Source organism: Branchiostoma floridae, chromosome 4, assembly GCF_000003815.2.
Source record: "Branchiostoma floridae strain S238N-H82 chromosome 4, Bfl_VNyyK, whole genome shotgun sequence".
Classification (NCBI taxonomy): Eukaryota; Metazoa; Chordata; class Leptocardii; order Amphioxiformes; family Branchiostomatidae; genus Branchiostoma; species Branchiostoma floridae.
In genome coordinates this window covers 29,880,564-29,907,805 of record NC_049982.1, presented here as the reverse complement: position 1 = coordinate 29,907,805, position 27,242 = coordinate 29,880,564, and the positions used below count along the sequence as shown (strand labels likewise).

Here is a 27,242-nt window from a genome sequence, read left to right as displayed (position 1 = left end):
TTGTACTGTAAATTGTTTTATCTGTAGACCTTACGAAAGTCGCTGTACTTTTGTCGTGTCAATAAAGATTACTAGTATCTGTTATTAAAAAAAGAGGGGGGGGGGTAGAAGCATATTAACATACGAAAAAATCTGGTCTGATAACGATGTGGGATTTCTGCTGTGTCATGGCTGTTAAAAAGAAATAGAATTCATGGACTGAAAATGTCTAAGTTGTACATGTGACGTGCAGAATGAAAGACTGCCTTACCTATCTCTGGTAGACTGCACGGCCTACATGAAAGTGGACAATATTAACATATCTATATTTAATCTTTGTACTTAATTGTGACTGAACAGACAAAACTTTCAGGTAACTTCATCATGTCATCATGATGTCATAAAACTTTGCTTAAATTATTATATTGTAAAGACGTACTTAAATAGAGAAAAATATGAAGAGGTATGCATGACTGTCACAAGAGGTAAGATTTTAAAAGCACACATAGAAGTCATCAGTCATATCAGTTTTCTACCATAAGTATAAAGAATCACAAAACATTGAACCATATTTCACTGGAACAGTCTTTAAATGATGATGATAATCATTGCCAGTGTTACTTTGAGCAGATTCTTGGTATGTTTTAGATATGACAAACAGTTTGCATCTAACCTGAAGAAAGCACGACTGATCTTTCTCCTTCAGGACTTCGTCGACATACGCCACGACTGCCTGTGCCTTCTGAAGATGCTCCTCCTTCTTAGCTATCTCCTCCTTCAACAGCTTCAATTTTTCTTCTTCTTCCTTTGATAAACATAAAACATAGTTGCGCGTTTTAAGTAGGATATGAAATTGCCCAAAATACAAAAGCTGTATCTGCCGTGAGTACGTCAACGACTAACTGACAAGGATGAATAGACAAAAAGTGTGGCAATTAAAATTATTGCCATGGCGACGGTTTTATTGTTTATAAGTATTAGAGATTGTTGTTATTAATGGGTTTTAATAGTCGTATTCCATTCGCCTGGCGATTAATGTTCAGAGAGCATTGCTGTCAAAAGGGGTTCTCTTGTGAGTGAAGGGTGAGCTAATAATGTAAATGCTTCTATTATTTTGCATGATATATACCTATCAATATTCTCTTACTCAGTTACACAGGTCACATGTTGCGATGGTGCTATATATAATTGAATTGAGCGTGTTTCGACAATTTCCCAATTAATTATGCAAATTAGCTTTCAATCTGCATAATTGATACGTAATTATATGAAGCATCACGTAACCTATCCACATACCAAAAATTATAACAATCCGTCAACCCCTTCTTGAGTTATTCCCTTTCAAAGTCTGATACTAAAACTGTCCTGCACTTCCAAAACAAGCCGCTAGGGAGCCCAAACCTATACCACTTATATTACTCACGGTTTCAAGAGCTGTCTATCACTTAAAATTCATATCCGCAACATGTCCAGAACTCGTGATATCAAACCAGGAAGTTCTGCTGCAGTACCGTAACAGGCCGCTAGGGGACCCAAAATCTAATCGTCTCCAGGTCTCAACAAGACCTACCCACATACCAAATATCAATACAATCCATTTAGGCGTTCTCGATTTATTTATTTATTTATTTGTTTATTTATTTATTTATTTAATTTTTATTTATTTAGAGTGCATTCCAAGACACCATGCGGATGTTTGTTGCCATTGTTTAGAATTGATTTTAAAGTTTTGTTATTATATGTCTAGGACATTTGATACTTTAGAAATATTTTTAACACTGTTTCAACTTTATAAATATTTCCCTGGTCCTGTAAAACTTTGGAAATATTCATGGTGTGGAATTGGATACTTCTAATGGTTTCTAAATAATGATAACAGCATTCTACCATTATTTACCATTTTCTACCATTTTCTACCATTTTTTGTAAATGGTTCGGTGGGCTAGGAAGATAGCAATTCACACATCCTTGCAAAGTATGGTTGGGTGCCATGCAACAATGGCCCACCACAAAGGATCCACCAGTGCCCAGCAGTGAAATCTAAAAATATACAGATGCAACAATAGGGCTTACTTTTATGGGGGAAATAAACTAATTTTACCATTTGGCCAGGTTTACCATTTTTTGTAAATATTTGTAAATGTGAAATAATGACAGAGAGGTTTCACAACTATTCTAAATAAAGATATTTTTGTACAGTTACTTTCAAAATGTTTCTAAAATATTCAAATAAATTCAAATAAATGAGTATTTTCTTAGTCAATTTTTTGAAAATAATTTAATTATTGTGGCTCAGATATTCTTTTATTCAAAATAATCCAGACTAATTATAAATATCGCCTAAAAACCCTCATGGTGTCTTGGAATGGACTCTATTTATTTATTTATTTATCTATTTATTTATGCATTCATTTATTTATTTATGCATTCATTTATTTATTCATTTCTTCTTCTATTTCCACGATTCACGCACGGGTCATTTTCCGAGGAACATATTTCAACAATCTTTTATCCCCTGTTTCAAATGTTTACATTTCCATGACCACCATACTACATACTACAATTCTGGTACGTCTGAAGTCCTAGGTTTTTCTCAATTTTGCACGGCGATCAGTCAAAAATCGCCATGCGCGAATACGGAAAACACTGCTGTGCACATGTATAGGCCTATACTGGTATGTGCCCTACGACTAGAAAGCTTACCCGTGGAGGTAATGGTTCAGTCCGGCATGATGCAACTACGCACGCGCGGACTTTGGCATTCCTGACATTCCTGTACAGTTTTAGGAATTCTTTGCAAACGATTGACGTTGAACAGGAAATATCTTTCCTAAAATCTCTTTTTCCCTACATTTTACTGCGTTACTCTCCATTAGAATAAGTTCTTGACGAAATAGCCTTGATTTTGGAGGCATATGAATGGTACAGGTACACAGATGTTTAGGTCCGGACCCTTACCTAAACAATTTTAAAGGTACGATACAGGTACGAGTTTTTAGGTACACAGCCCTAGTAAAGAATTATGTCCCGTTCCACATTCATATCGACTAACTAACTGGATAGAGCACGTTTCACACCTACCTCAGAAAGTGCTTTTGCAAGGAAATGTTTCCTCTCCTCCAGAATTTGTACAAGATCAGCGACCCCCTGAACAAGTCTTTCCTGCCACTTCTTGTTTTGTTCCTGCAAAACAACGTACTAGTAAAATCTCTTACTGTGATATCCTGTGAGGTATATAAAGAATAAACTGCTATATTGATATTATGATAAAAACACGAATATTGACAGAATGAACACTCATCAGATATTCTGTAAAACGTTTATTAGAAATAGTCTTCCAGTACCTGTACTTTGACGCAGGTTTCACGCATTCTCGTCACAAACCGGTTGATTTCCTTGTTTCTCTCCTTCAAAGCAGAGACTTCCTTTATCAGGATATCCTGAGATAATGAGACAAGGATTAAAAACTGTGAAAAATGAATACAAATGAATACAATATAAAACCCAAACGCCCACATATTCCCTACAAGATACAAACATTTGTACCGCACTATTTCACCGGTGCACCCTAAAGGGGTGAAACAAACAGAGATGCCAACAGCTTCAGTCTCGTTTTGGTGCATGGTCACGGAAATTCAAAATGGTCGCCGCACTTGGAAAGATGTAATATACTATATTTTCGGGAAGAGGTCGACGCCATATATATCATTCAATTTGTTCTTGTTAAGTGTGCTGTAGGTTGTTACGTTACCGGTGCTCAGTCTGACAACTAGACAACATCATTTCCAGGACAAAACGTCAAAAGATGTACAAAAACGGAATTTCTCCTGCAGTACAGTACGAAGGTCCACTGCCAACAGCTACCAACAAATATAATTACAATCAATCTAGAGGTAATGAGCTCGAGACTACACATGGCAGATGGACTGAGTGTGATGAGTTGAGTTGGAATCATATGTTTAGAATTGAGGTTAAAATTAGTGGTTCAATTTTTAAAGATCTTATGTTGAGTTAAAGTATGGAATGGGGTACGAATAATGATAATTATAGTGAAATGTGGGAATGGCATCAGTCCAACCAGAATAGAAACCTTAATCTACCTTCTTCTCCTTGTAGGCATCCGATAGTGCAGCCACCTTGTGGCCCTGGTGTTTCCCCACCAGCTTACAGAGGGAACAAACTGGCATTCCATCCGCTTTACAGTACAGATTCACCTGGTCGTGAAAATGGATGAAAAGCATTTCACTTGTTACTGACAGCATTGAGTTTCCTGTATAATATATACATAGTGATCTATTTGCCTACTATATTAATAGCAGATATGTACATCTTAACTTTAGACATCGACAGAATGACAGACATACATACGCACACACACGTGTAGATAGAGATGATTATAGAGAGATGATGAATAGATAAATATGTAGACGATGGATAGATGTAGTTAGATAATGAATGGATACTATTAGATAAAGACATACATTATGAATGGATAGCAAGATGATGAATGAATAGAAAGATGGATACGTAACAAAGAAATCATATTGATGGTAGATGATAAATAAAATGATGAATAAATAGATGAATAAGTAGATGGATAGATATTCAAAGACAAACACCAATTGTTAATCCTGGACCTAAAAATACTGACTGGGAACTCGTCAAAAGCTCACTCGATGAATAAGTTCATCAGGTTGGTAAGATACTTTAGGTACGTCCTTTATGCAGAACCATGAATTTTATTAAGAGCCAACGTTTCGATGACCATCTGTCATCTTCATCAGGGCTACACTGACTGGTTTACATTGCACTGGAGCTAGGTGTTACAGGCTCACAGCGCACTGGAGCTAGGTGTTACAGGCTCACAGCGCACTGGAGCTAGGTGTTACAGGTTCGCAGTGCACTGAAGCTAGGTGTTACAGGTTCACAGTGCACTGGAGCTAGGTGTTACAGGTTCGCAGTGCACTGGAGCTAGGTGTTACAGGTTCACAGTGCACTGGAGCTAGATGTTGTCCAACAGGTTTACAGTGCACTGGAGCTAGGTGTTACAGGTTCGCAGTGCACTGGAGCTAGGTGTTACAGGTTCGCAGTGCACTGGAGCTAGGTGTTACAGGTTTACAGTGCACTGGAGCTAGATGTTGTCCAACAGGTTCACAGTGCACTGGAGCTAGGTGTTACAGGTTCACAGTGCACTGGAGCTAGGTGTTACAGGCTCACAGCGCACTGGAGCTAGGTGTTACAGGTTCACAGTGCATTGGAGCTAGGTGTTATAGGTTTACAGTGCACTGGATCTAGGTGTTACAGGTTCACAGTGCACTGGAGCTAGATGTTGTCCAACAGGTTCACAGTGCACTGGAGCTAGTAGGTGTTATAGGTTCACAGTGCACTGGAACTGGGTGATGTTTACTTGGTCTAAAATTGTACCTTCTCGTCCGCATGGTCGGTGCACATGACGACTTTAGGTCCCCTCTTGTCCGGCTGCTGTCCGGGAAGGACCAACGTGTGCCTGGCCAGCGGACCCCGGGCGGGGTGGAAGGTGGACAGGCAGTCCTCACAGTACGCCAGGCCGTCACAGTTCACACACACCCTAACAGCCGGGCGGGGGTCACCTTCACACAGCTACAGAACACAACCCAACTACCATGTTTGTTCCAACAAAAATTTGTTATCAAAGCTTACATCATTTTCCAAATCGGGGCCCGACACTTTCATGATTAAAAGCTATCTGCTATGACTACAGAAGAAATCGTGCAAATATAATTATCATACTTGCACGACTTTTTCTGTAGGTGAACTGGTATGATGCTTCGTACACACAAAGATTTCCCCGTCGTGCCTTTTCCCCGTCACAGTCATTTTCTCGCCTACTCGGACGTTTCCCCGTCATATGATTAATTACCTTTGCCAGGATGGCAAGGGTATGTTTTAGGCTTGTATGCCTGTCTGTCTGTCTGTGTGTATATGTCTGTCTGTCTATTTCGAGAAGCCGGGGATGGACCCTGATAATATTTGGTAGGTGGGTAGGGGTCGGGAAAACGAAGGTCAAGTTCGATAATGGGCCCCCTAGCGGCTTGCTATGGTACTGCTGCTGCTCAATTTTTGATATCTCGTGTGCTGTGGTCATGATTTTTGAGTGGTACATAGCCCTTGAAGCAGAGAGTAATTGCTGTGAGTTTTGGCCCCCCTAGCGGCTCTATTAGAACTGCAGGCGCCGGTTTCCTTTCAAACTTTGGACGAGAATAACTCGAGAACGTGTTGACAGATCGTCATGATTTTTAGTATGTAGATAGAATGAGTGATGACTTACGTAATGGAATATTAATTATGCAAATCAACAGCTTAGTTGCATAATTAATGAGGAAAGTTTATAAATCCACTGCATTCCATGATAGAACGTTCAAACGTGTCACATATTATGTAGCTGGGAAGGAGAGAAATGTCGATAGATGTGAATTATGCAAATAATTATATCATTTGCATAATTAATGAATTAATGAGAAATTATGAATGTGTAAACGGATCGTCATGATTTTTGGTATGTAGATAGCCAAAGTGAAGACCTACATAATGAAATACTAATTATGCAAATCAACAGCTAATCTGCATAATTAATGAGGACAGTTAATAAATTCTCTGCATTCCCTGATAGGACTTTCAAACTTGTGCCATATGTAGCTGAGAAAGAAATGTTAATACATGTTAATTATGCAAATGAGGTCATCATTTTCATGATTAATGAGAAAATATGAACGTGTTGATGGATCGTCAAGATTTTTGGTATGTAGATAGCCTAAGTGAAAACTTACATAATGAGATACTAATAATGCAAATTAACAACTAATTTACATAATTAATGATGAAAGTTCATAAATCCACTGCATTCCATGCTAGAACTTTCAAAGTTGCCACATATGTAACTGAGAAAGAGGGCAAAGAGTAAGAGGTGTATGTTTAGGTCCCCTAACGTCTTTTTGGAACTGCAGGAAGCGGTTTAGTTTCAGAATTTGAAAGAGAATAAGTCAAGAAGGGATCAAACGAAATAATTCTTGATACAATGTGTTATTAATTATGTAAATTGTGATCTAATTTGTAAAATCAATGACAAAATTTTATGAACCAGCTCCAGGCATATAAAGTAAAATCTAATGAGTAACACATTTATGTCTACGGACAACATTATTCATAACAAACCTGGTTTATTTGGCAAAGGTATGTGTTCGTGGAACTCTGTTAAATAAATTTGTTAATTATATCAAACTTCAGAGTGGATATTTGAAGAATGTGTGTGTGCTACAAGTGATTACATATTGTAGTTTTTGTATGTGTAATGTGTTACCCTTTTCTCACAATTTTGACGAGTTTTTCAGAGTTTCCAGCGTACAGACTGCGTCTGTGGGGATTGTTTCCCCGCCGTGAAAAAAAACATTGGCGATTACGACGACTGCTTGGTTCAACAAAAACGATTTTGAGTATGTGTTAGACGATGTGTATGATGATTCATGTTTAAATGTCTTCAGTCATGTTGAAATGCTGCGCAGTAAAGACACCATTTTTGCTTAACGGGAGACATAATGAACACCTATGCCTAGAGTAATGTGTAGTGAACCATAGCTATTCGGTCAACTGTAAAACCAATCCCACCTGACATGGCGTCGCGGTATTGTGTTTACCCTTGTCCCTGGCGTCTCTAAACCTGTCAACAATGTTCTGTAGAACCATGTTCCTGCTCAGGCCGTCAACACCTGTGGGTAAGCAGTAAAATACCGTTACAGTCGAGTGAATAGCAGTAATACACGGTTAGCTTATCATGGATTAGATATAGCTCAATGGTGTTTTCAAAATAACTGCAGAACTTCGTTCAAAAAGCCAAACTGTGTACCTTTGGTAGTCATGTTTGCTAAACTGAGATCTTGTTACGTCTAACCCAAAATGACACGGAGTGTCTTATCTAATAGTATGTTCAGTTACATTTCATCTGTTTGTGTTCACTGTTATACGTTCAGAAATACAGTTGGGGGCTCTATAATAAATCAATCGTGGCAGCGTGTAAATTGCCTCCTGCTGATCCTGCTGCTGTTCTATTAGTGGAGATTTTGCCCACTATTTGAGCAAACTGAGAAAATGGCCCATCTGTCTGACCAGATCCCCACATGATTGATATTTCAGATTGGGATGGGCTATGGTAGCCTGGCTATGGAAGGTAGCGAAGAAGGCCAATATCACCGACACAGTGCACTGCACAATGCTGCCTAGCTGCGGCGCGACTGTTGTTGACGGATATAAGACCATCAACAACAGTCCCACCACGGCTAAATGCTACCATGAGCAAGTGCGACAGGATGAACTATGAAAACGTTTCGTGGCTACATCAAATTGGCCACAGACACATAGTTTACATTCTACAAGAAAGGTTTCAGTACAACCTCCAATGGATCGTAGATTGCATCTGTACGTTTTTTTTTTTTTTTGTAAAATGACTTAAATAAAAGGGTTACCATTGAGTAAGGACAGGGTTTAGTACTAGTATCCATATTCCGTTTTGAGCGTGGTAACTTCTCACCTCTCTCGTCCAGTGGTATGTCCCTCCTACAGGTGGGACAGGTGATTTGAGCTGTAGGCTTTGCCTGTGCCGGACGTCCTTTCTTTACCCCTCCTTGCGCGCCTCGCACGGTCTCGTCTGCATTCTTGGAGTACGATTCCAAGTCTTGGACGCACTTCCTGCACAGGTTGTGCAGACATGGCAGCTGTAGGGGCGACTCGAACAGGTCCAAACACGTCGGGCACGTCAACTCAGATTCTAACGCTTCCATTCTTGTGTTTCGAAGATCTGTCAGTGCCACAGCGCCGGCCAAACTTGTCTTTCGCTAGCTAGTCAGACGAGTATATTCTGTGTAAGCTGCACCTTTTTTCGCGTTTACGGGAATGTTCAGTGAAGCGCGGACGAGACTGGGCTCTGGCGTATCAGGTGTCAAAGATGGCGATTGGTTGCTTCAGTGCAGTCATGTCCGCTGTCTAGTGCTTACAGACTATTGTGTGACTCGTTCATGCGTGTGTGGTGCATACAGCACCTCCCTGGAACGGAGGTATTTTGACTGCTTTTTCTAAGATTCTAGGCTCCCTAATTTTTGTGCCCTCGTGACGATGAATGAATGAATCTCAAATGAATCTTGCATCGGATGTTAATTTGAGTGAAAATTATTTCGAAAGTCTAAGCATGCTAGCAGCTTATGTTGATTCGTCACAATCAAGCACATTCTCCACTTAAACCATAGCAAGCGGGCTTTTGCGCATCATGCCTGACAACATTGAGTGTATTGTTTACACTGTTTCCCCGGTCATTACTACACGGCTTGTGTAGGTAACAGTTTTTTTCGCAACAATGTCAGTTCGCAACAAGGCAAGCCGTTTCGCAACCGTGGCGAGAAAATAGCACTTTAAAGATAGGGTAGCTGATAGCGAGTTCCCTGAGATTCTACTTCCAGTGGTCTATTCATTCGTCACCACAATATAGCAAGGCTGCGAAGCCAAGCACCGCTAGCTAAAGAAAAGGCGTTATGCTCCGCCCCCTGTCTGTGATAGGTTCGGCCGCTTTTGATATCCTTGAAGCTCATTTTCACAGAAAGAAATTGAAAGAGACGTGAACTTCAAAATCAAGGCTTGAAAGGAACGTAGATAATAACAGGTTTTAATGTGAACGCTAAGACTTTCACAAATATATATCCGGGTAATTTTCGCTCCCCTAGCCTGCAATGTTCAGATCAAAACTTTGAAATCGGAAAGGGCTGTATCCAACAAGCATTGTAGTGAAAATGTAATCAATAAAAAGATCACAAACAGATGCTATTCTAATCCACATAAATCCCCTGTCTCAACTTCAGAAACCAAACTATGTTGGGTTTGAGATATATATCGATATTACGTAAATCTATATTACCAACGGACTGACTCAAACAGTGACAGTCTGTTTGATGTAACGCGTGCGTACTACTCGGATTATTAGACCTCTGCATCAGAACTACATATACAGCCGCCATTCTGTCGAGACCTGTTGCAACCATGGCTGACGAACTACCCTCGGATGTTGTACCAAGAAAACCGAATCCTTCCATAACCACTTACGTGCAGCATGCAAGCATTGCTATAGCTTGTGTAAGTTCCGATTCCAAAATTCGGGAAATTGCCTTCAGCCCATGTGACAGGCATGGCGATCCCTCCGTACAAAATACCTGTGATGCAGATAACGAATGCGGTCATCATCCCAACTCGTCAATGGTGACTGCCACGGGTGAGAACGGATGTGACGTAACCGGATATGATGCTGACATGTCCTCTTCTGATGGGGAAGACTGCAACATGCGTGACATCCGACATCCTCCGAGAAATCTGTATCGAAATGCGATGTTTGATGAGCAGGGCTCCCTAAACCTTGATATGTCGTACTCACAAAATGCTGTGGGCCCATATCCGATGCACCCGCCAATCCCCATTAACGCTAGTAGTAATCGAGAACACCTGCAAAACATCCGCAACCCAAATCAGATCTACGAGCCAGAAGTCTACACCGAGCTCGCATACATGCCGCCTAACCGTGATGGCAATCTCAGCACCGAGTCCGCAAACAGACCGGCTAACACCAATTGCAATCCCGGCACCAAACCCAAACGGAGAATAGCTGACAGCGGTGGCAATCCCAGCACCAAACCCAAACAGAGAATAGCGGACAGTAATGACAATCCCAGCACTGAACCCAAACGGAGAATAGCTGACAGTAATGACAATCCCAGCACTGAACCCAAACGGAGAATAGCTAACAGTGATTACAACCCCGGCACCGAACCCAAACGGAGAATAGCTGACAGTAATGACAATCCCAGCACCGAACCCAAACGGAGAATAGCTGACAGCGGTGGCAATCCCAGCACCAAACCCAAACAGAGAATAGCGGACAGTAATGACAATCCCAGCACCGAACCCAAACGGAGAATAGCTTACAGTAATGACAATCCCAGCATCCAGTCATATACAACTCCAAACCAGGGAGGTCATCACAACGACAATAACGAGACAACAACATGCGGTGCTGCAGCTGAGAACAGAGAAACAAACGGTGTAGAGCATGATGTCGCAAGAGAAGCAACTGCTCCTCCGTCTGTGCGATCTAATCCCACTTCCAGACCTGATAACAGCGAACTCTACATCAAGCCATACGCCGTCAGATACCAGGAGCCGGGTGGGAATGACACATGCTCAGAACTGAAACGTGGCGGCACGCCATACGCTGTGAGATATCAGGAAGATAATGAGGATGACAATGCTTGTGACGTAGATGTTACGCCATATGCCGTCACATACTCGTCCCAACTTGACATGACCTATATAACACGTCATGACCCCCAAATGATTAATGCCGACACCTCAGTCAGAAATGACGTTAACACACAGAGAATACGACAACATTGGAGGGCAATTTATCATCAAGACCCGAGTTCCATTCCAGACGCCGGTGCCCTTATCGCAAACGTGTTGTACATGCCGAACGCTCCCCAACAGGCAGCTCGCGGTAAGAGTTATCATATCATACTAATAAAGAATTGTTATATGATGCTTGACTAGCATGTACGTTTTGTAATTGGTTAGAATGAAAGGATTTCTCCTATACCTATCAAACCAATTTTTTTCTTTCTTTTCATTGATTTAATACGTACTGATCAGTTTACTCTGGATATAGGTGTATTTGTGTTAAACAGCATAACTTTAACATTTGGGAACGGATGTTTATATTTTATGATATTTTGTGGGTGAGTAGGTGTCAGTAAAGGTCCATTCACACGAGAAGCGGAATGAGCCGGAATGACGGCCGTCAGAATAACTATTCTTTGTATATTCCTGGGTATTCGTAGTGCATTCTAGAAATTCTCACTGCCTTCCAGATATTTTTGGCCATTCTTGGTGCCGTCCTGAATGTTTGTCTCTTGCTCAAACCTTTCCAGGTGCATTATAAGTGGAAAAATATCGAACGACATTCAAAGTGTATTCTTACTGCAGTATGGCCACATTCTACTATATTTTTATTTTACTACATCATTATTCGGAACATTCTGATCTCCTTCGATGGAGAACCAAAACGGCGAGCCGCTTCAAATCCTGCCATGATGTGGCCAAAAGAATATCTGAAATGTAGTGAGAATGCCTAGAATGCACTACAAATACGCTAGAATTGACAAAGAATAGTTATTCTGACAGTATTTTGGCTAGTTCCTTCTCGTGTGAAGGGGATATAAGGTACATTTGGAATTACCAGCCGAATATGGCACGAATTTTGCAAATTCTTCATTCCGTCTGGTTCTGCTTGATTCCTGCTGATTCGGTTTTAGTGTGAATGCCCTATTAGATATAGGTCAACTACGAGAATGTGCGTCGAGGCGGTTTTCCCATTTCTTAGCGGAACTTGTATGTTGTTGTGTTTGTATGTAGATAACATAACTCGACATGATGTGAACAGGTCTTCATGATATTTTGGAAAGAGGTAAAAAAGACGACGGTCAGGTCTAAAAATCTTTATCCTTTCGGCAGAGGATCTTCATTTAAATGATTTATTTGAAGATAAACTGCCACAATACCATAGTGGTAAATTATCTTAATTGGCTTCTTATATGAAATTAGTAAGGCGATGATAAAGTGAACATCTTCAAACATAAGTCATGCAAATCATTGCCAAATTTACATAACTGAGGAATGACTAGAATAGCCTTTTTGCTAATACATGTATACGGTATTAGGAATTTGGACATCTTGTTTTATTTTGTTAGACAAAATTGATGAAGGCCATCAGCTGATATAAAAAATTTGATGACTTTATATGATAAAAAGAAACTTTAGAATATTTATTGAATTAATTAAACTGTAATATCAATCACAAAAATTAGACTGACCCAAATTGGCTGAACAGCACCAGGCTTTGTCAAATAATGACCAATTCGCTGATGTCGCGACGCCACGTTATGCAGATAGAACACGTGACTCAGCAAGCAGTGGATCATAGGTTGCAGGGAGTTCTTGGAATACAACAGCCATAGTTTTTGCCGAATTTATAAGATTGTAAAGATTGTTGATTCCTTTGATTTAACACGACTTTTAAAGAGCTGTGTCTATGCGACATGTACCTATTAACCCTCAAGCACCTTTTTTTGCGACTAAAATGACCGAGTGGGGTCCAAACGAACCCCAAAATCTTTTGTTCATAAAATCTCAGTACAATTTCTTATAGGCGATCATTGTGTATACATTGCTTCGTCAATGTAAGAGGAAGAATTTGAGATGTTACGGTGTTGCTAATTCCGAATCATTATCATAATTTATGCAAAAGTTCAGAAGGACCACGTTTTGCACTAAACCTATTCCGACCAGAAAGGGGAATTTTGAGGCCCTCAGCAACATTTATGTCGCATAACTCATGAACGGCTAGAGCTAAAGCTACGAAACTTGGTAATTTATGACAAAATATTGTTCGCCAAAGTTTTTGATCAATAGAGTAAGTTTATCATTTTTGGGGGTTGCCATGGCAACCATATTCTAACATATTTTTTTGGCACTTTGGCATATTTTTGCCAAAATTTGACAATTTCAATTTAAACAAGGTTTTCTTGGTAAACTACACCTGTTTTCTGACAACAATTAAATTCTATGAAATTCAATGTAATTTCAATGACTTGAAATTTATGATTTATGCTAATTTCATGACGTCATTGGTAAAAATTCAAGATGGCCGCCCTGATTATGTAAATGACGTCATAATGTCGATGACACAGAAATTCATGTGAAGATTGAAGTTTACATTCGTATTATTATCTAAAAGTTTGGTAGTCATACTATAAGTGGTTAAGGAGTTAGCCTCCAAAGTTTGTTTTAAAAACTGCACATTTTTGCTGGGGTCCGTTTGGACCCCAGAGAGACTGAACACAAACTTTCTTTATAATTTCCACATTATTGTACCAATCTTTGCGAAAACTTAGGAGAAGGTATAAGACACATTGACCGACAAAGTCACGGAAGGATTTTTTTCAGGTCAAAAATGTTCAAATGGCACTTCAAAATGTACGCCTGGGGTCCAAATGGACCCCACTCGGGTGTTTGAGGGTTAAAACATAAATGTTTTCTTGTCATGTATTCTATCAGTGTGTTCAAAGCGACGTGCGGTATTTGCTGGAATTGTTTTTATGGCATTATTGACCTTCTGCGGAGTCTTCACTGGTTTATACTTCAACAACATGCGGAGTACTCAAAGGGTAGGCCTATGCACTTCTTTTTCTTCTGAAATGCAATATCATGCCTTTTGAGACTCACTTTTTTTTTTTTTCAAATATCACTTGAAGGGGAAGAAACCACACTTTTACCGTGGTATTATTTTCCAACGTGCATGTGCGGTGCTGTTACAGTTATCACAAAGATGATCCATGGAATCAGTTGCAGTCAGTCTTTCATGTTTTTGTTTTTTAAATCAAAACATTGGACATTGTAATTTATACTTACGTTAAGGCACGTCTTTGCGGTGTGGTGCCTAGCAGATTTGTCCAGGGCCGTTTTATATTTGCCTACTGGTGCAGGTCTGCTCGTACCCAGTATTGAGAACTCCTAGGGTTTTTGTGTATACATGCGCATCTTTACGGCATTTTGAAAACATTCATTGAGGTAATTCCACGCATTGAATAACTGAATTATTTTATGAACAGCTGACACCAACCTTACGCTCTTCTCCGAGCACGGACCTACCACCTATGCTAACATTAAATGCTACAACTGTGTCTACAACTTCTACTGCAACGACTTTAACAGCAACGACTTCTACAGCACCTACTTCCAGGGCAACGACTTTTACAGCAACGACTTCTACCACAATGACTTCTACAGCCACATCTTCTTACTCAACGACTGTTGCCAAAACGACTTTTGCCACAACAACTTTAACATCAACGTCAAAGATGCCCACCTACCAAACGACAATTCCCTTTGACACGACCCAAACAAAAAATGAAGTAAGCATCAATGGTGATGTTTCAACATCCATCCATACAGGTAAGGTATTTCTAATATTAATAAGTTTATTGCAAATTCTTGCCCGATGGCTTATTTCAGGTCACAGAAAATGATAGACAAGTAGTGGAAAACAACTAAAACATATAGTAAGCGACTACTCTAGTCTAACTTAAAGATGTAACTTATTGGGTTTGACTTCTTTTTCTGAGACAGTGGAAGACGAAAGATCCCACTTTTTCTGTAATGTGTGGGTTTTGCGACGTTAAAAGGAGAGCAGTTTTCTTATTGTCTGTAAACATGGAGATATTAGGATAGAATTTGGTGGCTTCTTTCAAGAGCTCTTTTCTCTCGTGATCATAGTTGGAGCAGTTTGAAATAAAATATATTTTGTCTTCTACCATATCTTACGTACAGTTTAATGATAAGCGAAAAGTTTTAAAATTTGTGGAGCCTATTTGTGACTATGGATTGTTTTTTGTCTTTTCGGCGAAACTGTGTCTTCCAAGTGTAATTTGTTTTGTTCATCTTTGTCTATTCGGCTGTCTGTATTTTCATGTACGATTCAAAGCAAGACTACTTTTGTTCCACGTGTCAAAGAGGTGGCGTTCAGTAAGGTGACTATAAAACAACAATGCACAAGTTTCAAGGCAGATCAAACTCTACAAAGGGAGATACAATACATGCCGAATTCATACATCTGCCTTGAGATCACATAATGCGTCTGAAAAACTTCAAGCTCAATGTGTATAATACAGGTGCTGCCGTATGAGCAAGTTCGCAAAACCAAAGCTGGTACTGGTAGAAAAAAGGGTGTTTTTCTTCTTTTTTTTCTTCGAGCTAAGCGGAGTTTGCATAGATTTCCCTTTCTTAAGTTGCCTTTGTGAAGAACGAATGAAAAAGATGAAAGATGGTTTTTAAGTGACTAGCGACCTGTCCTTCTCTTAAGATGGGAGTGTTTTGGCGGCGTGGTTAACATACAGCTGCCTTAAGACAATTGCTGTAGATACAATATATAATAAAAGCCACTTAAGTCCACATCCTATTTGCCAATGCATTTCCTGCAACCATCCGAATGGTGCAACAAAGCGAAGCTAGACCGAAAACCATGGGATTTGGGCGATTTCGTGCAATTAACAGAAGTGTGCGATTGTCCGTTGTGCAATTAACTTTCTTTACTGTCATTGCTTTAAGCGTCAACTTCCGTATAGTTTTCTGTCATCAAATGATGCAATTGATTTATAAATACTGAATGTTAGCATCCAATCTTTTAATAATAATTGCTTACTTGCTAAGTGTAAGTAAAAGTCCGTGAATAGTTTAAGGTTGGTACGTTACTGAATAAAGAGACTTTTTTTTACACAACCAATGTTTTATTCTCACCGACGTTTTGTTGACCGTATGTTACCTTCTTCAGGGCGATTCTAACTGAATGAGGGGGGGTATAGACTCGGTCATGTGTGGGACGTTATTCCAGTAGACAAACTGTTGCATCATTTCAGCGTTATTGACAACTGTTATGGATGTTTTACACTCTTTTGCGTCTGGGACCGAATTGTAAATATTTTGCATAAATCTACATAATTATGTAAATACTTTACGCCTTGTGACCGCATCTGAACTGTGAGCAGCGACACCTGTCTTGCAGTACAATGTGATCCAGTCAGAATTGCCCTGAAGAAGGTGACAGATGGTCACCGAAACGTCGGGAGAATAGAACAATGGTTGTGTAAAAAGAGTTCTGTATTCAAAAGTACAGACCATGTAAAGTAACGTTTTAAGTCACTGATTACAGAAAGCAATGGAGGAGTTTTGATGAAGTCAGAGAAGATCACATTTGGCGGAAATGGGAAAACTCCAGGAAAGTTCATGCTTCCATGGGGAGTGGCCGTCTCTACTGACAATGAAATATATGTGGCAGATGTGGAGAACAAACGGATCCAAGTCTTCAACAAATATGGACACTTTCTCCGCCTCTTCAAAACGGTATACGAAGTACCGGATAAAAGGAAACAAACCATTTCACCTACAGATGTTGCTATTGACACAAAGGGTTGTGTCTGGGTAGTGGGAGATGAAAGAGATAGACTAAATGTAGTGAAGTACAGCAAAAGCGGGCGACAAATATCTGCAGTCAACCTCAAGTCATCTGCCCAGAACCCAACCATTGCAGTGAACGCACGAAACAACAACATCGTTGTGGCCGCGAAACGTAACACTATCTTTGTGCTTCTGCCAGATGGTTCGGTATACAACAGATTCCGATTGGTTGGTGGAGTAGAAAGCGACTACGTCACATTCAGTAGTGAAGGAAACATCGTTTTTACAGACGGAAAGCATGATACTATCCAGGTGTACACTCGCGATGGAGAGAAGCTTTTCCAGTTCGGAGGTAAGGGGAAAGATGAAGGTCAACTTTGGGTTCCTAAAGGGATCTGTATGGACAGCTCGGGAAACATCTTCGTGTCCAACTTGAAAAATAGAAGAATTGACATGTTCACCAGCAGTGGGGAGTTTGTGCGCACTGTTGTTAGCACGAACTCCCCATGGGGGCTTGCTTGTGGACCGGATGGACAGTTGGCAGTGGCTAATGCATGGCAGAACACTATTACCATCATTCCTCGTCAGTTGGTATTGTCGTGATACCCCTGTCACATTTGGCGAAAATCGATCGGACGACGATTCTGCGGCAATCGCCCGAGCTTCGCTTATAATGATAACTTAATTGCACAACAATTGTACAAAGTACAAAGTATGGCTTATATACAATGACAGGGACGGTTTTCAGGTGGAAAATACGCGCAACCCTCTGTCGATCTTAAATATGGCCGATTTTCCATCGATACGCCCGACGATTGTGGATAATGTTGCAGGGGTATGATGACATTGATCATTTACGGCGATGTCAAACTTTCTCATTTTTGTAGATTGGACAAACTTAACCCTATTCAGACCGGGGGGGGGGGGGGCTTTTGAGGCCCGCGCCAACTTCGATGTCCTATAACGCCAGAACGCCTTACGCTAAAGCCACCAAATTTGGTGAGTTTTCCTAAAATATTGTTGGCAACAATTTTACGAAGTTCGAAAAATTTTCCATTTGGAAAGCATTTTTCACTGGAAAGCATTTTATAGACGACCTAAAAGAATTTAAAAATGATAAATGTATACATGTACTGCACTTTATGTTGTATTCCTAGAAATACTCATTGTATATTTCAGACACCTGAATAAAAATAATAATTTGCTGATATGCGTTTGGTCGTGATTTGCAAGACATTAGGATTTTAATTAGCATTCTAAAAGTACATTTATTCAGTACAGTAAGTCAGAAGGTGTTTTATTTTTCTATTTTAAGTAAACTTATGTGAGCAACAATTAGATGACTTGCAATGATGTTTGATGTCTTAGGTAGTTCTTGTGCTCTGGAGAAGTTACATCAGTTTTGGTCCCTTAGCCCTCAAGCACCCGACTAAAATGACTGAGTGGTGAATGTTTTGTTCATAAAATCTCAGTTAATCCTAATTTCATGACGTCATTAGTGAAAATCCAAGATGGCCGCCCTTATAATATAAATGGCGTCATAGTGTCGCCATATTTTATGGTATTGACACAGAAGTTTTTTTATGAGGAATAAGATTTACATGTTTAGTATCCTCTGAAAGTTTGGTGGTCAGACGATAAGTAGTTAAGGAGTTAGTCTCAAAAGTTTGTTTTAAAAAAACTGCACTTTTTTGCTGGGGTCCGTTTGGACCCCAGACGGACTGAATACGGACTTTCTTCATAATTTCCACAATATTGAACCAATCTTCGTAATACCTTCGTAGAAGGTGTAGAAGGTATTGATCAACAAATTCACAGAAGGTTTTTTTCTTCAGATCAAAAATGTTCAAATGGTACATCAAAATTTACTCCTGGGGTCCAAATGGACCCCACTCGGGTGTTTGAGGGTTTATTAGCGGTTACTTTTGGAATTGCAACAGATATCTCTATGGCTTCATTATAAGGAGGCTCTACTAATCTGGTAATTTTGTTTCTGACGGCATATCAGTTTTGTCGCGCTGTGTTTGCTGTTTGCTAGACTCTAAGTTCTCGATAACGAGGCTATCATTGTTTTCTATGGCTTAAATATGTGTATTCCCGCGTATTCTTAAATTAAATTTTCAATAAGTAGAACGATATATAATAATTGGTAACGCTATGATAAATTTGTGGAATAAATTGGCAACATATAAAGATTAAAACATCATTTGGCTGAGTTATGACATCCTGGAACTCTTATTTTCCTTCCTTCCCTAGCATTTTTATTCAGGATTGCCATGGTGCAGGGAGCAATTCTTTATGCATGTACATTATTAATGTTGCCACTTCTAGCAAGTTCTAGTGGCGACGCTTATATAAGCAACCCTACTCGACACTTTATTAACATTAATAAGTAGTGATTTGTCTAGGAAGAGGTATAATAATAACAAACGCGACGTGCGCGGTGTCAAGTCATATTTTGCCCCTGGCAAATATTTGCCCCGACACTGTTAGGGGATTTCCAGTATACAGTGTCCAGTGTGCCACATACGTCTGAGAGGATTTTAGGAGCAGAGGCCGCGTTGTGGTGGCTAACCATCACCCCAACCTCAACCCGGAACCCTACCCTACCCTAGCCCTTATTCTAACCTCAACACTATATACTCCCTAACCTACGGAGCAAAAATCTGGCGGAGCAGAAATTTGTGACGACACCGACAGACTAAACGAGGAAGCGTGTCCGACAACAGTGGCGCTCTCAACTCAACAGAGGGCCGAAACTCCGTCCGCCACTAAACACCGAACAGTTGACGGTGATTGCATTTTTTTCCGAACAACTATACAGATACAGACAATGTGAAAATATGTATTTTATGCTTTGTTTATATTTTATGTCCCCAGTGTACGTATGGCGCTCACTTCGTTTAGTTTAGTGGCGCTCTGCCATAACAGCATTTTACTAATGTGTTTTCTGTCGTTTAAAAATTTAGAAGACACCCTAATCATTTTTTAGAGTAAAATTCTTCATTTTAGAGTTTTGGTAAATAAATGTTGACGTACATTTTATGAATGACCATGGGTTTTTAGGCGTGCATAATCAATAGTAGCATCTGTCAATTTTGTCACTTAAATACAATAAAACTGTATTTTTTTCGAAGATTGTATTATGTATTTTCACGATAGACATATTTTTTAGTAAATAAATCCCCTCACTTAAAATATATGAGTAGCACTGTAAGAGTTATATTCCTCTTGTGTTTTGATTAACCGATTTTAGCATGTATACAATCCTACACTTTCATCGGTAACTATTCCAAGAAACAACTTAACGGAAAAATTATATGCTAGACTACTAGTCGCATAACCATCCTTTAAGGCCGTAGGGGCATTGTATTGGAAGGTGAGGGCCAACCGTCAGGTACCCACTTTTAGCAAACACCTGGATAGAGTGAAAAAATTCGTGTTCAGCCCCTTTTTTAATGACGTAAGATCGGTAGCATGACAGGATTAGAACCAAGGGTCCGTGGCATGTGGGCCAAGCACTGTTACGATACTCCATATGACCGTATTTTGAAATTTCGGTCACCACACAACGGAAGAACGAAAAGCCACCTCAGGGTTAACTTCCGCCCAGATCGCTGGTAGCGCTGCTCTCGACACCACGGAAGTATGCAAATATAACCACAAGCCAGACGATTACATGAGAGCTTTATACTTAGGCCAAACTAATGTTATTATATGGACGCCATCAGGGCATCAATTTTAGTCCATTGAAAACGAATGGAAACGATAAATCGTACAAAGAAGTAAGAAAAAATGGCACATATATAAGATACACTGGAAACAATGGAAAAATACAGAATACCCTTTTCCTATCGTCAAATGTATTGATTTTGTCGTAGACGTGATTATTTGGTTCAAGTAAGGATTTCCACAATGTAAAAGATACTTGTCTGTTGTGTCACAGATTCAAATCACTGTATACTAACCTGTTTGTAAGTTTGTGCAAAAAAAGTTTTGGTGCAAGTAATTGTTGAAATGTGTAACTTAGGAATGAATGTGATCATGACCGGATTTGACTTTTTTTTAATTTTGTCTCTTGCGTCACTTTTATAGTCAGTAAAATGGATAAAGCAATGGACGGTGCCAAATTACGTCATCCATTCGCAAATTAACGCCATACTAATCCGCGCTATTTCCTACTTGAAAATTTGCAAAGATTTTTAACTGGTCGTGAAGAAAATGTTTTACAATTCACAAAGTAGTCGTAATGCAGTGGGATCACTGCAATTTTTTTTTTATGAGTAACAGGAACCCTGCCGCGGTAACACTGAGTGCGCCGTGTACCGCCAATCCGGAAATACGTCGTCAGATGCTCCCGTCATCCTTAGCGCGAGGATTTCCCGTCATTCTTTGCGCCGCCTTTCCCCTAAGTTTAAACTTACGCTAGAGCCACCAAATTTGATGACATTTCCTACAGTTTTGTTGGCAATGATATCGCAAAGTTTGGAAACTTTTCCCTTTTTTCATGTAGCCATGGCATGCGTTTTTGACGAAAATTGCTAATTTCAGTTCTAATAGTGTATTTTTCACGTTTATTTGCTATATTACTGCTATTTACTTACAGAAATAAAATCTTATGCTATTTAGATTTTCTTTCATTATAATAGATAATTTATGCTAATTTGATGACGTAATCGACCAAATTCCAAGATGGCGGACCATATGGCCAGATCAAGAATGTATGAATAGGGTTAACTTATGGCAGGTGGAATATAAATGGATACCTTTTATGTAAATAACGGATTCATTGCCATAATCCCCTGTTGCTACATTTCCTTTATCAAACAGCCATACTTTACCTTACCTTCTCTTCTTATCTTATTATACCTTGTCTTACCGTAGCCTTAGCCTTACCTTATCCCTTACCTTACCTTACAAGGATAAGCAATGTAGTAAAAGATCTTGTGTTTTACCATCCAGGCATAGAGAGTAGACACACAGAGATCGCTGTGTTCACCACTACCGTCTGAAAGGTAAGTCCTCTATCTCTTACTTAAGACATGTAGTTTTGTGTGAGGGCTTGACGGGAGACATAATGATGTTCATTGGAAAGAAAACTTTCGCGTTGATCGTTGCGTTGGCCCTGTTGGCTGTGACGTCAGATAGACCCTGCTTCCCCGGATGTAGGGAATGGGACTTTCGTGACTGTATGCATGGCAGTACCGAGGTCTTATATCAACCTGGGTTATTAGATAGACTTACCTTACTTGACCTTCTTACTCTGCCTTACCTTGCCTCATCGTATTATATCTTGTCTTACTATAGCCTTAGCCTTACCTTATCCCTTACCTTACCTTACAAGGCTAAGCAATGTAGTAAAAGATCTTGTGTTTTACCATCCAGGCATAAAGAGTCGACACACAGAGATCGCTGTGTTCACCACTACCGTCTGAAAGGTAAGTCCTCTATCTCTTACTTAAGACATGTAGTTTTGTGTGAGGGCTTGACGGGAGACATAATGATGTTCATTGGAAAGAAAACTTTCGCGTTGATCGTTGCGTTGGCCCTGTTGGCTGTGACGTCAGATAGACCTTGCTTCCCCGGATGTAGGGAATGGGACTTTCGTGACTGTATGCATGACAGTACCGAGGTCTTATATCAACCTGTGTTATTAAACAGACTTGCCTTACTTGACCTTCTTACTCTGCCTTACCTTGCCTCATCGTATTATATCTTGTCTTACCGTAGCCTTAGCCTTACCTTATCCCTTACCTTACCTTACAAGGATAAGCAATGTAGTAAAAGATCTTGTGTTTTACCATCCAGGCATAGAGAGTAGACACACAGAGATCGCTGTGTTCACCATTACCGTCTGAAAGGTAAGTCCTCTATCCCTTACATAAGACATGTAGTTTTGTATGAGGGTTTGACGGGAGACATAATGATGTTCATTGGAAAGAAAACTTTCCCACTGATCGTTGCGGTGGCCCTGTTGGCTGTGACCTCAGATAGACCCTGCTTCCCCGGATGTAGGAAATGGGCCTTTCATGACTGCATGCATGGCAGTACCCAGGTCTTATATCAACCTGGGTTAAATGGAGCCGTTTGTATGGAGTGTACCACAAACGATTCTCACCAGTTGGATATGAGTTGCTTCAATGACACTCCAGCGGCTTTCGCTGTGAGGGGTCATTCTTCCAACATTCTCTCAGAAATTGCACCTCCACGCTTGGATGGTGCTAAGGTCCTGGTCCTGCACCTGATTGACGATAACATCACCGACGTTGACGTGTCAGGTTCTTCCCTGAGGGGGTACAGGAATATGATCAGGTTGGGCCTGGAGTGCAACAAGCTCACGCATGTCAGGCGGAGTTGGTTCAGAGGTTTGAAGGCACTGTCCCACCTAATCTTGTCCAACAACCTCATCCGTAAGATTGACCCAGGCTGTTTCGAAGACTTGACTCGGCTTGTCCTCTTGAATCTTGACCACAACATGCTACGTGCTGTTGACGCCGACTGGTTCCCGAGGTCTGCGATGCTGCAGCATCTCAACCTCAGTTCGAACCGCATTGACGGGGTCCCTTCTTGTGCACTGCAAAATCTCAGCAGCCTCACAAGCCTCAACCTTGGCCGAAACCCCTTCGCTTGCCTCCACAAGGAAGCTGTCTGTAGGATGACCAGTCTGAATCAGCTTCATCTGAGCAGTGACAGAATGGTGACGATGGATGCTGGACCATCATCAGGTGGAGTGAAGTGGAGTCTGCTTCGCAAGCACTACTTCCGTAGTGGCAAACTTGTGAGGCAGATAATCTCCTTTGAGGTACCCCATCTCTTCCTCTGCCTGGTGCACTACCCTGACAAAAACGAGCAGGCACTAAAGTGGATGTTGGATGCGTCCCAGTCCGTTCCTCGTCACACGAATGCTGGCTTTCCTGACACCTGCATGGCGACCGGCGCTTCCGTCGCAGACTGGATGATCGACAGGCAGCCTCCGTTTGTTGTCGTTGCTCAGGACGCTTCCTCGACATACAACAAAGTCCAGAACCGACCTGATGAGCAAATATGCCGCCAGATGTGGGAGGAACGAGCCGGCTTATCTGTGGAGTTAAAAGGTGGATCAAACCTCAAGATTGTTTCCATTGGTGCTGGTGATAGCGCCGTGGAAACGGCTGCCATGGTGGTCGACACTGCACAACACAACACCGACACAAACACCGACACAGGCGCGTCCCAGGCTAATACATTGCCAACAAACACGCACCACAATGTGAACTGCACTCTGCTCACAAAATACGGCACACGGCAGCTGTATTTCAACTCCTCCCAGGTTAGAATGATGCCACGGAAAACATGCTCAGCCAACAGGCTTTGCATGTACAAGAATGAGACCATCCAGTCGACCATCAAGCCGGCCAACCAATCGACAGCCAAGCCACAGAGCCAGACGACTCCCGAGGAAAACATCGAGGCAAAGATGACCCCCACTGTGTTCATCACTCTTGCCAACTCTGACCACACTGGACCATCTCCGGGGCACCCGTTTACACAAGCCTATCCTTGGTTCATCCCGGCAGTAGTAGTGACCGCAATTGGAGGGCTACTCTTGTCACTAACGGTGTGGTGCCTGTTGAAGAGACGACGGCTGCACAACCAGGCTAAGCTGGATGCTCACGTGTGGGTCATCCCCAAGGTTTTCGTCACTGCTGTATCAAAGGGAGCCTCCCTACCCATTGTAGGTAGGAAGAAATTGCATGGTTACCTTTCCTCTCGTTGGTCACTGCCTGCAGTTCTCGATTCTATCGAGCCTACGTACAGCGAGATCCCGGATGACATAGCTGCAGCCCAGCGGCCTCTGCCTGCCCTCCCACAAACATACAGCGAGATTTCAGATGACACCACCCATGGTCATATTCGCCCGGCATCTTTCCATGCCATAACAACCTCTAGTGGAGAGGCTACCAGTGGCGCAACGCGCCAGAGGTCACGGTCGCTGCCTTCTGGTCTCTGTTCGATCCAGCCAACCTACAGCGTGATCCCCGATGCCATAGCTGCTGCTCGACGGCCTCTGCCTGCGCTCCCACGTGCGTTCTGGGAGACCCCAGATAACGTGGTTGCTGCCCGGCGCTCCCTGCCTGCCCCTTTCCATACGTACAGTGCTATTCCGGATGATGAGGATAGCGGGCCCATGGCCTTCTATGCTCAGGGTCCTGCAGGCTTGAATGCAGTCACAACAAGAGGGCGGAGAAGACGGGCCTACGAGGGCAACGCTGGGTCGAACCCCACGCCGTTCTATGCTCAGGCTCCTACAGGGTTTCATGCAGTCACAACAAGAGGGCGGAGAAGACGGGCCTACCAGGACAACGCCGGGTTGACGGTCACGCCTTTCTACGCTCAAACCACTCCAGGATTTCAAGCAGTCACAACAAGAGGGCGAAGAAGACGGGCCTACGAGAACAACGCCGAGTCGACACCCACGCCTTTCTACACTGAGACAGGTCCAGAATTTCATGCGGTCACGACTAGGGGGCGGACCAGACGGGCCTACCAGGACCACACCGCTACGACGTCCAACAGAAGCCAGTCCTGTTGCCATGTCTCCGTGTATGGAGCGGCTAGACAGACCAATACCCAACATGTACCAATCTATAAAAGTGGTACGGAATTTCAGGGCATGCAAGCTGATAGACAGCAGCGTAACACACATCGGCGCGCGTCCCTCCCCCTTACACTGCCTAACACCTACTGGCCATGGGAGATTCCAGAGGGGGGGACCAGTAACACACCACGGTGTACACCCCTCCCCAACGTCACTCTGCCGAGCACCTACTGGCCTTGGGAGATTCCAGAGGGGGGAACCAGTAACACACCACGGCGTGCGTCCCTCCCCCTTACACTGCCTAACACCTACTGGCCTTGGGATATTTCAGAGGGGGGAACCAGTAACACACCACGGCGTGCGTCCCTCCCCCTTACACTGCCTAACACCTACTGGCCATGGGAGATTCCAGAGGGGGGAACCAGTAACACACCACGGTGTACACCCCTCCCCAACGTCACACTGCCTAACACCTACTGGCCGTGGGAGATTACAGAGGGGGGAAACTCTAACACACCACGGCGTGCGCCCCTCCCCCTTACACTACCTAACACCTACTGGCCTTGGGAGATTCCAGAGGGGGGAACCAGTAACACACCGCGGTGTACACTCCTTCCCAACGCCACACTGCCTAACACCTATTGGCCTTGGGAGATTCCAGAGGGGGGAAACCGCAACACACCACATCGTGCGCCACTCCCTGTCACACCACCTAACACCTACTGGCCTTGGGAAATATAGGGGAAGAGAAACCCTCTAAAACGCCATTTCCTGCATTTTCAGGAGCAAATTTTGCTGTTAAACTAAACTAAGTTCAATGAATTCTTTGATAATGAGAAAGGTTTTTTTTAAAGGGCGACGCTCCCACCACATCATATTCACCATGTCCGGCCCCGAGGGCGCAAGTGGTCGTAAAGGAGGTCCGGGAAATTTTGCAATCTGGACTCTCTGAATCGCTATTTTCTGCACTTCCTTTGTCATATTGCTGATAGATTCATTGCTTTTGAAAAAAAAAAATCGTGGACATTAAAAAAGTGAACCTTCGTTCTTCCGACCCTCCCGGCTACGGGCATGACAGTCTGTACCCTACTGATCACCTCCTGAATTCGATTTACCATTCTTTGATTTGTTGACATCAAAATTCGTACATCAATAGTTAATTCTTCTGGAAAGTAAAAATTGTAACTTTTTACTGAAGATCAAAAACTAGGCTGGCAAATTATTTATATGTATTTTGGAAAGCTCACATAATTATTTGCATAATTAAAACGTATGTTGCATATGTAATTTGAAAGAGAAACACTATCTAAATTGCATAGTTGTAAATAACGGGAATGGAATTTTATTCCTGCTGCATTGCAAAGTTTAGTAATAGTGAACATTGCCATCCATAAATTATGTAAATCAGACCTTCATACATATTAATGCATTCATATTTTTAACACTTGGAAAACGTCACTCAAAAAAGGTCAACATCTTTTAGTGAAGGTATGAGGTCGTGGAACTCATTTTTTTCCGTTCGCCTAGCTCGTCCCTGGCCTGTTTACCAATCAAAGGGCATCATGCCTAATTTTCAGACTAAGGCATCTGTCACATTCGTCGTAAGATGAGTTTA

At 41.7% G+C, this 27,242-nt stretch overlaps 2 protein-coding genes across 2 annotated transcripts in view; both read right to left on the bottom strand.

The window, feature by feature from the left end:
* The window catches only part of LOC118414804, a 1,072,569-nt gene that overhangs the window by 934,694 nt on the left and 110,633 nt on the right, over positions 1-27,242 (bottom strand). The gene's annotated exons all lie outside the window — the stretch shown is intronic.
* LOC118413752 (probable E3 ubiquitin-protein ligase MID2) lies at positions 199-8,827 on the bottom strand. The gene is made up of 8 exons (XM_035817283.1): positions 8,540-8,827; positions 7,621-7,721; positions 5,404-5,598; positions 4,080-4,193; positions 3,324-3,419; positions 3,061-3,162; positions 653-784; positions 199-273 (listed from the first exon to the last, which is right to left on the bottom strand). Exons 1-8 carry the CDS (start codon positions 8,787-8,789, stop codon positions 247-249), a joined length of 1,017 nt encoding a protein of 338 aa, XP_035673176.1. The 5' UTR covers positions 8,790-8,827; the 3' UTR covers positions 199-246.

What these genes read in the sequence shown, in the direction of transcription:
- LOC118413752 (XM_035817283.1), bottom strand. Translation starts at nt 8,789, where the DNA reads ATGGAAGCGTTAGAATCTGAGTTGACGTGCCCGACGTGTTTGGACCTG. An exon ending in CATACCACTGGACGAGAGAG is followed by an intron (nt 7,722 to 8,539) that starts GTGAGAAGTTAC and finishes GCTTACCCACAG; the next exon opens with GTGTTGACGGCCTGAGCAGG. An exon ending in AAACCTGCGTCAAAGTACAG is followed by an intron (nt 3,163 to 3,323) that starts GTACTGGAAGAC and finishes GTTGTTTTGCAG; the next exon opens with GAACAAAACAAGAAGTGGCA.